This window comes from Eurosta solidaginis, chromosome 5 (assembly GCF_040869045.1).
Source record: "Eurosta solidaginis isolate ZX-2024a chromosome 5, ASM4086904v1, whole genome shotgun sequence".
NCBI lineage: Eukaryota > Metazoa > Arthropoda > Insecta > Diptera > Tephritidae > Eurosta > Eurosta solidaginis.
The window spans coordinates 253174784-253191602 of NC_090323.1; the positions used below are offsets into that span (position 1 = coordinate 253174784).

At 35.2% G+C, this 16819-nt stretch overlaps 1 protein-coding gene across 1 annotated transcript; it reads right to left on the reverse strand.

Moving 5' to 3' along the window:
* Positions 1-1502: 1502 nt before the first annotated feature.
* Positions 1503-5699, reverse strand: LOC137253238 (alpha-(1,3)-fucosyltransferase C-like). The gene is made up of 2 exons (XM_067789805.1): positions 4738-5699; positions 1503-2163 (listed from the first exon to the last, which is right to left on the reverse strand). Exons 1-2 carry the CDS (start codon positions 5589-5591, stop codon positions 1716-1718), a joined length of 1302 nt encoding a protein of 433 aa, XP_067645906.1. The 5' UTR covers positions 5592-5699; the 3' UTR covers positions 1503-1715.
* Positions 5700-16819: the final 11120 nt, after the last annotated feature.

The following is a 16819-nucleotide window of genomic DNA, read 5'->3' on the forward strand; positions in this document are numbered from 1 at the left end:
ACCCCAATTAGGTACCAAGGCTCATGTTATAGAATAACTCCGTCCTCTTTGCAAATTACTAGAAGCTTTCTGGGACTTAGCTTAATTGCTGCATCGAGATTTGGTTCTTGGTATACATCTGTCGCTTATGATTACTAAAGCATCATCTGCATACGCCGTGAGTTAGACTTTCTTTCGATAGAGTTTCTTCAAGCGCCTTAGTAATTGGTGATAATATTCCATCCTGCGGCGTACCTCTCTTTACAAATTTTTTGGGCTCGCATAGACCCCCTTGCGACATGATTATTGTGCAGCTTAAAATGGAGCCGATTCAATTTGTTAAGACCGAATTTACTTCAATCAAGTTGAGAGTGTCCATGATAGCTTGTGCCGGAATATTGTTGAAAGCTCCGGCAATAGCGAGAAAAACACCTGGGGCGATGCCTAGAACTTAATACTCTACTTTACTCTCTTGGCCACGTTTGGTTAGAACTTAGCTGTGAAAGTATTGTGACGTATATTAGCATCACTAAGCTGTTAGTAAATAATCACGCAGCAACAAAAACATGAAGCAGTCACTATTATGCACAAGTACACATTAAAGCTAGCAACACTTATGTAGAAGGCGATGAAGAGATATTTCACAAACACATATGTAGTCATGTCGAAGCAGTTACTCATGAAATTACTAGTCCATAGGAGAAACGGCTGAACGAAGAAACCGAGAGTATAAAAGAAGCGCATGCTGAGTAACCACTAATCAGTTTGATTTAAAGACGCTATTAATTACGAAGTAAAGTATAATTGTGAAGTATAATTGTACTACTCTCAAAGTAGTCTAATAAAGACCATTTTGCAATGCATAATATTGGAGTTATTTATTCGACGGTTCAGCGAGTCGAATGTTAGCAGAAGGTTTCAAATAAGCGGAATTCCCCAAAATTCGTTACAGTATGTTTTTACGAACAGCTGGTATTTTCTTGGAAAAGATGATCGACCAACAAAATTTTTCGTTCCAGCATTGCATCAATACATTTCAGATACACCGTACACCGTTCATAAAACTCAATTTCTATCCATTATTGAACTGACTGCTGAAATATTGTTGATCACTTTCTGAACACGTCTTTGATTACTTTATCAACTCCACGGTTTAGATTGTACGTCAATTTACTGAGTAAAAATTGTTTACGCTACATTCGCTGAACGTGGTTATTCGGTTGTTTTGCAGTTCTTCACATTTTGATTATTTTGATAAGATTTGCCTTGATTATGAATGCAATAATTTAATAATATTATAGGGAATTGTGATATATAATTAAGAATAATTATTTTACTAGACAGTTTGCTCAACATTCCGTTCACAGAAAAAAGTTCGATCAGTCAACTGACTGCCACATGTTTGCAACGTATCAACAAAAGTTGTGTACGCTGAAAGTGCCCATTGTTAAGGCATGACTAAGCAATGCGTACTACGAATTCCCCCCAATATATAAAAAAAATTTGTAAAACTTAGCTTCAGTTTATTAATATTCGATAATCTTATCTATTTCCTTAATTGTCAATTGTTCATCAGTTGAAATATATTATGTATATTAAACTTACACTCATATATTAATTTTAGTATGTACATATGTTTCTATCCTACCTTGAGGGCTTGGTTTTTTTACCAAATAATGTGCAAAGTAAAAAAAAATATTTTGAAATATCGCACACCCTAATGTTCATACTTAACCTCATGAGCCCCATGTACTTGGCAACTCATACGGCTGACATTTATTTTCTTTTAACCAATTAATAATTTGTTCATTTCTTTGTGTATTGTAGCTATGTCTTTTCACGTAATCACAAATTTCTTCAAAATTTGTTGCAAAGCTTTGAATTTTGTATTTATGCCGCCATGTAAAATATTTAATATGTTCTTCCGGGTTTTGATCCAAATAGAACAAATAATCGGTTAGCTCTCGTATACTTGTAAAATCGCTTGCATTTATATAAGAGTTTGGTGGTGCAAAATAGGTGTAATTAGCACCACCAAAGACCACTGGCAACAGATGTGCACTTAAAGCTTTGAAAAAGTTGTTACCAACATAATCCACACACAGCTCCTCTTCGAATGCCAAATAAAATTTGTAGCGTTCATTATCGTGCCAATTTGATAAGTATAGGCAATTGTTAGGGCAGCTGCAAAATAAAACAATTGGAAATAAATAAACTGATCACAATTAAAGTAAAATTAACTACTTAAATTAAGTAAAGTCATTTCAAAGCCCTGTGGTGCTGGAAGTGTTTAAACTTTACTACAGGCTGAACCAAAATGCCGTTTCAGTACTTCGCCCACGTATTCCACTTGTTTTAGTTTCATACATCCTTCCCGTTACATCGCGATCGATTACGAGCGTATATGTCAGCATAGAAAGACCAGAGCCAGGGAAACTAAAAAAAAAACCTATCTATTATTTTTTGATCGCCTTCATCCTAGGAATAACTGGGCGAAGTATTGAAACTCAATTATGGATCATGCAAAGTTAAGTGACATTTTGACTTTTTGTTTTGAAATTGGCCCTGAGGATATTAAGGTGCGCATTTCTTTTTTACATACTTACGACAATAAAGCCCAGAGCTCTCAAGATTCAAGTTGAGTTTCAAACTCTGACGAAAAAAACTTAAAACTGGAACCGACGGTAAAGTTAATTTTCAGAAATTTAAGTTTATATTGGAACTGTTATTCCATCATTATAAACTTAGCATGAGTAGTGAGTTTTTGCTGTCATTAAGGAGCCAGAGCTCGTCTGCAAAGGCTTCAATTTAAAAATATATTTATCAAATTTCTAAGCAAAATATATCGTTTCCTATCGAGTCTTCGTCAATTTGTCATTTATTCTACAGACTGGAAGCAAGTTAACTATAAATTCGAAGCTAAAACGACAGTTTGAACTAATTCTTACTTATGTTTACCTTATCACCAAACATAATAGACGTCATGCCTTGTCACTTCTTCTTCATGTTCTTGAACGCCTATTCCCACAAAAATACTAGCCGATGGCTCTGGCAGTGTAATAACTATTTATAGTTTTTTCTCTATAAATAAATACATAAATAAAACAAGTAAGGAAGGCTAAGTTCGGGTGTAACCGTACATTACATACTCAGCTGCCAAATTACAGCTTGCAAAACTTTTAAATGACCTTTTTTTTAAGTGGCGGTGCCCCGCATATTGTCCAAAATTTTACTAATTTTCTTTCTGCGTCATAAGGTCAACCCACCGCACTTTTTCGGTTTTTTCGAAATTTTGGATATCGAAAAAGTGGACGTGGTTATAGTCCGATTTCGTTCATTTTAAACCGAGATCTGAGATGAGTGCCCTGGAATGCACATACCAAATTTCATTAAGATACCTCAAAATTTACTCAAGTTTACGGACAGAGGGACGGAAGGACGGACATGGCTACATGAATTTCTTTTTTCGCCCAGATCATTTTGATATATAGAAGTCTATATCTATCTCGATAAGTTTATGCTGTAAGGGGGTACCATTATGTGAACAAAATTAATATGTGAGCTCTGCTCAGTTGAGTCTAAAAATGTTCACACAACCCGCTCTCTCCCCCACAACCCCTCTTTCTATACTAACTTTCCTTTACTTTTGATTCTTCATCTAATACTAACCCTGCCATGATCTTTACCTCTGCCTGTGTATAAATACATTGTGATGTTTCACTATTTACTGTTACGTTTTTTTCGCAACAATGATCTTATGTCAAATGAAATGAAATGAAAATTATAATGTTTTGAGACCCTTTTCAAAGCATTACAGAACTATATCAAGTTTTGGTAAACAAAAACAGTTTCTGAGAACATAGTTTCTAAAAACTCTCCCTCAGATGAACGATACGTAGTCGTCATTTAATTTAAATAAACAAGAAGGCAAAGTTATCTCATCCATTTTGACCCTACGCGTCAAATGCTTTCAGCTCTTCTTCAAGGAGTGTGATATTTCTGGTTTAACAAACAAATTATTAGACTCCCTGCAGAAGACTTACTTCGCAGACGTCCCAATTAGATTGGGCGATATTAAGCGAAGGCGAAAGGTACGCATGATCGACCAAGCGGGAAAGACTTGGGTTCAAGCAAGGGGCTGTAAAGTGTCGAAGATTATGTGTAGGTCTAACCACCTTAGACTAACAAAGTTGCTTCTGTCATTAAAAAGAGAAGACTGTAAACTTATGACGGGTATTCTGACCGGACACTGTCTTATGGCATCACATCAAGTGCGGGTTGGAGGAGGAAATCATGGATCAGGCTAAGACTCCAGTTATTAGGAGTGATACAACTGTCAGATTTAGAAGCAGCAAGTCGCATAAGTCCTAGAAAGCTTCTAGTACGTGCAACCAATTTTGGTTTTCCGTTTAGATCTATGCTAGGTTAACTAATCTAGTTTACTGATAATCCACAGGTGAACGCCTAGATAAACTATTGTGGGTTTTTTTTTTTTTTTAGATTAGTACAGATGTAAACTTGGTGTAAGGATCCCGCAATCACTAAAAGAGGAACATACGATTAAATCCAAAAACAACGAAATATTTTTTGTTTTTGTTTCTATGGAGGGTGTGACACCCTAATGATATACATTAAGTCAATCAACTGATACCAAAACAAAATTTACTTTATCTTTAAAAAACTAATATCTAGCGATAAATATGAATATAAATAACAAAATTAAAAACACATTACAATCAATTTTACACTCAAACTCACGTTAAATTCCCACATTCCCCATATGTATGCACATCCATATTCTGCATAATAAGCTTTATCAAATCTTGTCTAGCCTTATGACAGGGCTTTTGCAATACAGTTAGCGCCAACGGCGATGGTTCCATAACTTCTGCCAAAAAGAAATCTCTTTCATGATCATCTATAAAGCTTTGCGCAGATGCGGACCATTGCGGTTGTAGAGAAGGAGCAACAATTTTGAAATCTTTTAGTTCAACAATTTTATATGGATGCCATAGAAAATGTGATTTTAGCGAGTATGAAAAAGATTTGGTAAATGATTCCATATACAAACCGTCGGACGAGAGATTTGAATATTTTAACGGTTTTTGTGTCGCAAAAATTATCAACTGATTTTCTTTATAACGGTTAACCGCATCAATACCATGAAGAATATTCTCAGCGGTGGAGTTCATTATAATGGCATCATAACTGTAATACTCATCGGTCCATAACTTTGTAACGCTGTGGTTAGCGAAGACAATTTTACATTGAGTATGCGTTAGAGATAATGGATTGTGTACGTCCGTATGCCAATTCAATACCAAAATTGAGTTTTGTTTTTGTTTGTTACCTATGTGATGTGAATTTATTACATCCAGGTAAGCGAGTATTGTTAATGATATCATTACCGTTATAGTCACTAACACTAATGCCAAAAGACTCAAACATATGCATTTTTTAAGTCCGCGCGTTTTTTTAAATTTATTTTTACTTCGACGTTTGCGTGCTACGGCTTTCGGAATTTCCATTATTAATGCAGATTTCTGTAATATAGGATTTTTTAAATGATCGGAATATTCCCATTCCGAATCAGCGTCAGACATAATAGACATTTGTTGTTTTTTTTTATTTATTTATTTGTAATTTTTTTGCAATTCTAGTTAAAGCAGCACACATTCTTTGAACACTTTTAAACTACTGAGCAAATTGGGAGCGTGACAGCTTTGAGCATTTTCAATTTTTATCGATAAGCTATTTGCAAAATAAAACAAGATTAGCTTTCATGAGGGGCAACGCAATTGACGGTAGGCAGAAATTATTAAAAGTAAGCGTAAGGCCGAATACGCCAGTAATTATATGGACACATACGTATTCTCTATGTACATTGGGGTGAGTCCAAAATTAGTTATATTTTTTTCCTTTTTATATCTATATTGAAAAATTATTCAGGACAACCAAAAATATTCTCTTTAGAATTTTAAGCGTTTCGTTTTAATGTTTTGAGGTGCGTTATCACCACTTTAGTTTTGCTATACAAATCGTTTGAGAAATTTTCAAGTTTTTATAAAAAGTGTACAAAAGCTCTGTAATTAGGTGCTCAAATCATTTTAAATCAAATCTAACGGTCTACAAAAAGGGCCAAAAAATACTTTGCAACGAGGCAATCTACATTTAGTTGTTATCGAGCTAAAAGTGTAATCGCAAATTATATGTGATTCCCTATACGATATTTATGGAGGTGCAATTTATTTATTTATTTATTTTATCTAGTCTACAAATTGAGCAATTTACCCAGACTAAATAGCAAATAGCAGTACATTTACAAATAGTATGCCTTATACAAAATGAATGTGCAGTGTAAAACATTAAGTAAACGATCTTAAGAGTTATAGTTACATATTTGATTTTAAGAGGTGACATGTATAATTATATGCGCGATAATTTAAATAAATAACTTAACTTTACAAGAGGGTATGAGTTTTGTATACGTACGCCCAGTAGGGGGCTAACGAAATGTGCTCAGAAGGAAGCTGACGCGAACCGCTCAGAAAGAGTTGCTATATTATATATACAGTAAGTTGTAGTTAGTTATTTGAAATATGTATACATATACTAATTTAACTTAAATAAAATACACCTCTTTATTTTGAAAAGCGAGTCGGACGTATCAAAATTACTATAATGCTTGTTAAAATCCAGGCACAAACAACGAAGAGCTTCGTGGTCAAAAAAAATTTCTGTTTCCTTTTGGTATGGTGAAAATATTCTTCAGGATTTCCAAAGAGACAGTCTGTAAAATTTTCGGCTTTTAATTTAGTGCTCAGAGATACCTCATCGAAACTTAAATTTTTCCATACGAATCGTATAGGGTTCATACACAATTTGAGGTGGAACTTTCACCTGGAATAACTATTAAACTTTTTGATTGCCTGTTCAATTACCTGTAAGAAGATATTTAGATATTTAGTGATCCGTGTACGAAATTTGGGCTCTGGTACAGTGTTTTTTTTTTCTAACTGGAAATTTTCCATACAATTTTTGTGGAAAAACTAAAGTCGCAATGAGGCACCTCTGTAAAATAAAAAGCTGATATTTGTACAGGCCAACTATATTGTTTTTTGGCACTCTCAAATGGATATTTGGATCCGTCTTATTTTCCCAATTTGCCTTACAAAGTAAGACTCGTCCAACAACAAATTATTTACATATTTCTCATTTCGACACTTCTCTTTCTGTTGGATATTTTTGCTATAATAATTTGTACTCTAGGTGCAAACCTTAAGTTTTTTTTTTATTTATTTATTCATATTTTGTTTTTGATTTTATACTCAGTTGAACAGAGCTCACAGAGTATATTAACTTTGATTGGATAACGGTTGGTTGTACAGGTATAAAGGAATCGAGATAGGTATAGACTTCCATATATCAAAATCATCAGGATCGAAAAAAAATTTTATTGAGCCATGTCCGTCCGTCCGTCCGTTAACACGATAACTTGAGTAAATTTTTAGGTATCTTGATGAAATTTGGTATGTAGGTTCCTGGGCACTCATCTCAGATCACTATTAAAATGAACGATATCGGACTATAACCACGCCCACTTTTTCGATATCGAATATTTCGAAAAACCGAAAAGGTCCGATAATTCATTACCAAAGACGGATAAAGCGATGAAACTTGGTAGGTGAGTTGAACTTCTGACGCAGAATAGAAAATCTGTAAAATTTTGGACAATGAGCGTGGCACCGCCCACTTTTAAAAGAAGGTAATTTAAAAGTTTTGCAAGCTGTAATTTGGCAGTCGTTGAAGATATCATGATGAAATTTGGCAGGAATGTTACCCGTATTACTATATGTATGCTTAATAAAAATTAGCAAAATCGGAGAACGACCACGCCCACTTAAAAAAAAAATTTTTTTTTAAGTCGAATTTTAACAAAAAACTTAATATTTTTACAATATATTTGTAAATTATATCAACATTCGACTCCAGTAACGATATGGCGCAATAAAATACAAAAATAAAAGAAAATTTCAAAATAGGCGTGGCTCCGCCCTTTTTCATTTAATTTGTCTAGGATACTTTTAATGCCATAAGTCGAACAAAAAATTGCCAATCCTTGTGAAATTTGGTAGGGGCTTAGATTCTAGGACCATAACTGTTTTCTGTGAAAATGGGCGAAATCGGTTGAAGCCACGCCCAGTTTTTATACACAGTCGACCGTCTGTCCTTCCGCTCGGCCGTTAACACGATAACTTGAGCAAAAATCGGTATATCTTCACTAAACTTAGTTCACGTACTTACCTGAACTGAGTTTGTATTGGTGTCAAAAATGGCTGAAATCCGACTATGACTACGCCCACTTTTTCGATATCGAAAGTTACGAAAAATGGAAAAAATGCCATAATTCTATACCAAATACGAAAAAAGGGACGAAACATGGTAATTGGATTGGTTTATTGACGCAAAATATAACTTTGAAAAAAAAAACTTTGCAAAATGGGTGATGGCGTCCACCCATAGAACTATGGCCTACTCCCTCTTAAAATACTCTCTAATACCTTCCATTTCATACCAATTTCATACAAACACATTCCAGGGTTACCCTAGATTCATTTTCCTACATGGTGATTTTCCCTTATTTTGTCTCCATAGTTCTCTGCTGACTATGTAATGTTCGGTTACACCCGAACTTAGCCTTCCTTACTTTTTTTTTTTTTTTTGTTTTTTTTTTTTTTTTTTGATAAGGACACATCTTTGACAAAATCGTTTGAAAGATATGCTTATTTACAACAAGTTTGGAAATTAAACCCAAGTGAAACTGGTCAACAACCTTGTTTTCGATAAAATATCGCAACCACGAGACTATTCCGATACCATTTCGGGATTATATGAGCCGTTTATTTTGAAAGTGGCATAAGTCATTTCATGTCGTTTAGGTTCAGTGATAATTTGTTTGTATCTCTCCTCGCCTCCAGTTTGTTAGAGTCCAATATCCAAAAGATGCAATTCTTATTATTATTTTATAATTGTAAAACCATCTATATATGCATTTGTTCAAAAGTAACAATGCATTTAAGGCCATGAGTTGGAAATAAAGGTAAAACATAAAGGGAAGCTCGGCCTAAATTCTCTTCGGAGGTATATCACGCCTGTATTTATTATACTCAGCTGAGCAGAGCTCACAGAGTACATTAATTTTGTTCGCATAACGGTAATCCGTAGCGGCATAAAATAATCGAGATAGATATAGACTTTTATATATCAAAGTGATCTGGGCAAAAAAGAAATTCATTTAGCCATGTCCGTCCGTCCGTCTGTCCGTTAACACGATAAATTGAGTAAATTTTAAGGTATCTTGATGAAATTTGGTATGTAGATTCATGGGCACTCATCTGAGATCGCTATTTAAAATGAACGAAATCGGACCTTAACCACGCCCACATTTTCGATATCGAAAATTTTGAAAAACCGAAAAAGTGCGATAATTCCTTGCCAAAGACGGATAAAGCGATGAAACTTGGTAGGCGGGTTGACCTTATGACACAGAATAGAAAAATTAGTAAAATTTTGGACAATGGGCGTGGCACCGCCCACTTTTAAAAGAAGGTAATTTTAAAGTTTCGCAAGCTTTAATTTGGCAGTCGTTGAAGATGTCATGATGAATTTTTGCAGGAAAGTTACCCGTATTACTGTATGTGCGATAAATTAAAATTGATGAAAACGGTTAACGAGCACGTCCACTTTAAAAAAAAAAATTTTTAAGTCAAATTTTAACAAAAAATTTAATATCTATAAAGTATACATATAAGTAAATTATGTCAACATTCAACTCCAGTAATGATAAAACAAAATTTCAAAATGGGCGTGGCTCCGCCCTTTTTCTTTTAATTTGTCTAGATTAATTTAAATCCCATAAGTCGAACAAAAATTTACCAATCCTTGCGAAATTTGGTAAGGACATAGCTCCTATGACGATAACTGTTTCCTGTGAAAAAGGGCGAAATTGGTTTGAAGCCACGCCCAGTTTTTATACACAGACGACCGTCTGTCCTTCCGCTCGGCCGTTAACACGATAACTTGAGCAAATATCGATATATCTTTACTAAACTTGGTTCATGTAATAATCTGAACTCCGTTTATCTTTGTAATAAAAATAAGCGAAATCCGACTATGACCACGCCCACTTTTTCGATATAGAAAATTTCGAAAAATGAAAAAATGCCATTATTCTGTACCATATACGAAAAAACGGATGAAAAATGGTGATTGGATTGGTTTTTTGACGCAAAATATAACTTTAGGAAAAACTTTGTAAAATGGGTGTAACAACTCCCATATTAAGTAGAAGAAAATGAAAAAGTTTTGCAGCGCGAAATCAAAAGCCCTTGGAATCATGGCAGGAATACTGTTCGTTGTATTACATATATAAATAAATTGGCGGTACCCGACAGATGATGTTCTGGGTCACCCTGATCCACATTTTGGTCTATATCTCGAAAACGCCTTCACATATACAACTTAGGGCTACTCCCTTTTAAAATACTCATTAACACCTTTCATTTGATACCCATATCGTACAAACACATTATAGAGTCACCCCTGGCCCACCTTTATGGCGATATCTGGAAAAGGCGTCCAACTATAGAACTAAGACCCATTCCCTTTTAAAATAATCATTAGCACCTTTCATTTGATACAAACACATTCTAGAGTCACCCCTGGTCCACCTTTATGGCGATATCTCCAAATGGCGTCCAGCTATAGGACTAAAGCCCACACCCTTTTAATATACTCATTAACACCTTTCGTACAAACACTTTCTAAAGTCACCCCTGGCCCACCTTTATGTAGATATCCCGAAATAACTTTGGCCCACTCCCTTTTAAAATACTCTTTAATACCTTCTATTGGATACCCATGTCATACAAACACATTCTATGGTTACCCTAGGTTCATTTTCCTACATGGTGAGTTTCCCTTATATTGTCTCCAAAGCTCTCAGCTGAGTATGTAATGTTCGGTTACACCCGAACTTAACCTTCCTTTCTTGTTTTTGATGAGGGTTCTTACTCAGCTTTGTTCGCCGATCACTTTTTATGACCGAACAAATTCTACAATATTAGTTTTACGCCAGAACTTGACAAAAATTACCACGATATAAATAAGGCACGCCCTAATATTATTTAAACATGCATGTACGTACCTAGATAAAAACATACTGACTCAGAATATGACAATCTTGCAGAAAACGTGCTTCATTCAATATTTAGCAAGTCGATAAATAAATAAAAATGCAATGCATCGATGTTTTTGCAAAACCGTCTATGAACAAATTGCAAAACTATTTACCTCAAAACAACGTAAAATAACGTAAACTCTGAGCTTCACACATTTTTTTAACCAATTGTGGCAGCAGCTTATCTTTCTCATATAAAGAGCATAGAGACTACTCCAAGACAGCACGGTCTCAGACACCAATATACTAATCTTTGTGGACAGCCAGGCACTAAAGGCATTAGAATCCAACTTTATAAATTCGAGTGTTATGCGGAGATGGCGAGCCTCGCTGGCGTATATGGGACATCTCAAGATTTCCCTTTGCAATGTCCCTGGGTGCAAGATATTGAAGACAATGAATTTGCAGATGAGATGGCCAGGAAAGGTTCCAAAACGTATAAAAGCGAGGTGGGCAGCTCGAGGAATATAAGATTAGAGCAGCTTCCTTCTCAAGCTAAACAAATCTGCAGTGAGAATACTTACGCGTGTCATCACATATCATTGCGCTGTTTCGCCTATGTTCCGATGTTTGCACATTCCAACAAGCTCCCTCTGCACAAGCAGTCAGAATGAAAAGGAAGAGTAGTCGATTCATCACTTTCTCAGCCGATGTATAGGTTGGAAAGATGAATCTCTCGCTGCTACTCATGTTAATCATAGAAAGCAAGTGGTTCGTTGACGACGTTCTCCTCAAGCTGAGGCTCCTAAACGTAGCCGATGAAGGAGTTTGGCAGCTCCCAAAATGGATCCATGTAACAAGCTATGGCAGTTTTCTTAAATTTTTTCGTTCTCCTATTTTCATTCAAATTTTTTTAGTAAGGAAAAAATATACCATAGCATTAATAATGACAAAAAAATTATTGTAAAGTAAACTCTCGATAACATATCGATAACCAATTGATAAATCTATCACTACCACTAAACCTATCTATCACGTAACTCGTCGATAACATTTGTTATAGATATCAAAAATATAATACTTCGATAGAAACTCAAGAGCTTGTTTATACCTCGTCGATAACACACTTATATCAAACCTTTCCCTTCCTTGCTTTACTTTGCATTCTTCCCACATTATGGTATAGTGGAGTGACTACACTTATACTTACATTATGGGGGAGTAGCCAGACGTATACCCATTCCACACAATATGCCTACACTATACATAATGCTTACAGTATGTATTTCTATGTAGAAAATGATTTCTAAAGACCCGTCTTTGGGTGTGCGACTGGATAAAATTTATTCTATTCATAAGGACCACCCTAATATGCGCTTGTGTCTTTCCCTATACCAACTAGCAGTCGTAGGTCTTCTATGGCCTTCTTTACATTCCATCTTAACAATTTGTATGCATTTCAACTCTGCCAGTTCGTCCTTATAAATTCAGCTACCTTTGCACCCACCAATGGGTAATACGACACGCCGTCGTGGCCGAGTTTCCGATCAACTTCAAGTACAAAAGTCATAGCTTGCGCCAAACGGCATAATAAAACTAAAGCAACTGTATAAATAATAACTGTAAAAAAAAAGTACTTACAAACATGTATACATACAACTACAAAAGTGCATATTGTTCATTTAACTTTGAATATTTCAGTTTTTGGCACATTTCCATATCATTTTACTACGGAAATCTTTACCCCGTACAGAAGACCTTTGTCACATTTGGACACCTTGAGCACCCTACAATAACAACAAAACTATATAGCCACCAATAAGCAGATGCAGATGGTCACTTGAGTACACCGGGTGTTAGATGTCATGTTCCTTTTGCATGTTTTGGGCTATGTTATCCTTTTGGCACTTACAACAATAAAGGCAAGCAGGCACGCGCTCTTATATACTACATACATACTGTTCATAGGATTTTGTATCGGAGATTACATTTCGTATGAGCACTCACTTTGCACTAATTAATTTTTGAATTACCACAGTAAAGCAAGGGAAGAGGTTTTGTACTTTCTTTTCACGTCTGTATGTATGTGGTTTTGTATGCTATTTTTCAACTTCCCTTACAATATATCCCAACATACATAAGCACATACAAATAGATGCCCATATGTTGTACATATATTTATAGTAGGTCCATTAGTATCGTTTTATTTTCTATTCAAATGTAATTTGATCAGATTGCGTAATGTAAAGCAATGGATGCCTTTTCAGAGACTTGCCAAACGTTTCAGGGTTAAGTAAGGTTTGACTGCATTCATTCAAGAATTGATTCGTCAGCTGCCCACTGTCAATGTCATAGGATTAGCTGCAAAATGAGATTGTCATATATGTATATGTGCATACAAATGTAATAAGTTTTATAATGCTTTTGCTTGTTCCTTAAACATCGAATAAGCCAGGTCATCGAAATATGATTTCAAGGTGTCGTACAGAGAACGAAGTAGGTTTAGTTATGAGATGATACAAAGTAACGTTTTATTTTTGGGATAAAGATTTCAGCTTACCCTTTCTTTTGGAACAGCTCTAGGGACGGGAAACGAGAACACAAAGTTAATACTTCCTTTCCCCTTCTACTTGTTGCGCCGCCTGTCTTCCTCCTTGATGTGAGTCCTGTGGAAAGCAACACAAAAAATTTTGTTCAATTAGAAAAAGTTTTTCATAGAGGGTTCGCCCTTCGGCAATTGTTTGGCACTTCGAGTGTATTTCTGAAATTGAAAACTTCTCAGGGAAGAAATGTTGTATGCACCTTGCAGGATTTGAAGATCGTTAAATTATATCATCTATCTATCATTATATGACCTCTCTACATAACCGCAACAACAATGAGGCGAGCTCGCGAATTAGTTACCTGACCGACTTTACTGGCTTACTGCTGCTCCACTACTGTTACCACCGTCAGATCGATTTTTCTCGCGACGGCGTGGTTTGCTCCTGCTCTAATATCGGTTGTTCCTCTTCCTCCTCGCGCTTGAAGATATATCGGTGTGGTTCTCGTAACAACTATTGCAACTTTCTTGGAAGGATAAACATATGTTCCGATTTTTGGGGTCACAGAGAGAGCTAAAGAGGTTCCCAGCTTGGCTCATAAGTGGTACTGAAATGGATATCAGTCAAAAAGCGTTATCCTTGCGTCAATGGATAACTATGTATGCCCGTTCTGTTTTCATATCAATATTTGGTTGCATTTGCATTGTTTTCTATGGACTAAAAATAGATAAATAAACAATCTGCTGAGAAAATTTTCAACGATATTCTGGAGCGTTTTGAAGCTTTTAAAATAATTGCCTTCTATATTATTTATATTGGTTTCCTTAAACGTAAAAATAGCATTGGCAAAAAACTTTAAACTGAACATTGCTCTAAAAATCACATTTCAAATGAGAATGCATATTAGGGTGCCCTAAAAATTGTTTTTTTCTCTTAGTATAATGCACATATTGTTTAAAGGTGTCTCATCGCGACATTAGTTTTTCGAAATAAGTCGTCTGGGGAATTTTCAATTTTAATAAAAAGTGTATAAGAGATCTTACACTTAATGCCCAAACCACTAGCTTTACATATTCTAAAAGAAAATTTAACGGTCGACAAAAAAGAGGTGGTCGGGCTTGTACCTTAAAGGTGTTTGTTACCGAAACGTTACGGATCTATGTATATCCCGCAGAGAACCATCATCATCGATAATACTCACTAGAACCCGCGGGGAGTGTCTTTATCGCTACAACAACAAAAATTGCTTAGTTGAACCGTTTAGTAGTTATTCGAGTCTTAAGCTCAACCTCAAATTGCATGAGGTTCTCCGTGCGGTATAGAAAAACTAATGTCGCAATGAGGCTCCTCTAAACATTAAAAAAAGGATCAATCTCTTACATGTAATCTTTTTGGATGTCCTGAACAAGATTTTATCTATACCGAAAGAAAGAAAATTGTTCGGTCCACCATAATGCAAATAGTAGGTATCAACGCTTGGTGCCTTATTCTGTTACTCCATTCGAGAATGATGATAAATTCGTTATATTCTAATACAGGGACTAGGTACGTGTTAAATAGAAGTCGAGGGCAGGACGTCTGCCGCAGTGGAAGTAACCTATGAACACGAAATTAGACCTACAACTTCTGGTAACACTTACTGCAGCGAGCACAAAACTCACAGTTGAAATTTTCATCGAACTTCGAAACTCTTCTTTTTTTATATTATATAATTTAGGAAAGAAGTTCCATGAATTTCGTTACTCAAACTATGGGAAACAATATCGAAAACGTTTACGTAAAATATCGAAAATTTGAAATAAATTTACGAAAATTTAAATTTTTTATTTAGAGTTAACTGAATTTATTGAGAATGGAAATTTGCAGCCAAATCAATAATAATAATTTAAGTCTAACAAGGTACATGATATAGATCTCTCAAAATTTGTAATATTTAAAAAAAAAATACATTAAGGATGTTCGATTTTCTTCAACACGAAAGGCGCATACTCTAAAAAATGCAGAAAACTCTAAATGAAAAGTTCAATTGCTCCCGATTTTTTGAATATTTTCGAACACGTTTTTGAGATTCCTGGGCACAGTTTCAGTGGCAAAATTAATGGAATTTTTTTTTTTTCAAATCATCGAAAATAAAAAAAGGAAAAATTAAACCAACTACCATAATTTGAAAGAAAAGTTGACAATACTATTTTTGTGCTCGCTGCTATACATATATGTATGTAGCTAAGTTAAACAGTTTCCTACATACATACATACGTTGGCAGAGGAATATTAAAACAGAGAAAATATTAAAATTAATGCAAAGAGATTTTATGATTTCCGTGGCTAATTTATAGCAAACGAAATTTATAACGCCATATTTACATTTTCCCATACACACTTGCGCCAACCATTTTCAATAAGGGTATTCACAATTAAATGCACACAAAACTGTATAAGTGCTCAGAGCTTCATAGGCAAAAGTACAAACTAAATGCACTTATGCTGTACATGTGCTTTAAGTTCTTCAGCCCAGATTGACATAAGAGGGACAGAGAAGTCAAAGGCTTGTTGGATTTAGATCTATAAGAACTAATTCCTCAACTCTTGCATTGACAATTTGCCAATATGCGTGTTTTTTTTTACACGCCTATCCTCGCTTAGAAAATGCTAGGAGACCCATCTAGCCGCAGTGGTTAAACAGCTAGCTACAGCACAGGGTGTACCGAAAAGCGGAGACACAACTCTCTGTTGTATCTCTGTGTATAACAGGCATGCTTAACCAACGAACCGATATCATTTCGTTATGATAATTAACGTTAATAAACGAAACAAAGTCATTTCGTTTCGTTTATTAACGTTAAGAACGTCAAATTAACGAAATGATTTCGTTTCGTTTTCTGCCATATCAAAACGAAATCAAATCGTTTATGTTGATTATTAATTTCAAACTATGCTGGCAAAGCTAATTGATGGCGGAGTCATTAAAGGTGAAAGCATTAGCCAAGCTGATTGCAACTTTTCTCATGAATTTTGACAGTAGAACATTTCTCAGAGTATTTTTGACATTACCACAAACGAATTACACAAACAAACTACATGGAGTTTGTGTGTGTATGTCCGCTCGCTGTTACCACCT

Excerpts from the sequence above, each read along its gene's own strand:
- LOC137253238 (XM_067789805.1), bottom strand. The coding sequence starts at position 5,591 with ATGTCTATTATGTCTGACGCTGATTCGGAATGGGAATATTCCGATCAT. Across the intron at positions 2,164-4,737 it reads GGGGAATGTGGGAATTTAAC|CTGCCCTAACAATTGCCTAT; the intron begins GTGAGTTTGAGT and ends TTTATTTTGCAG.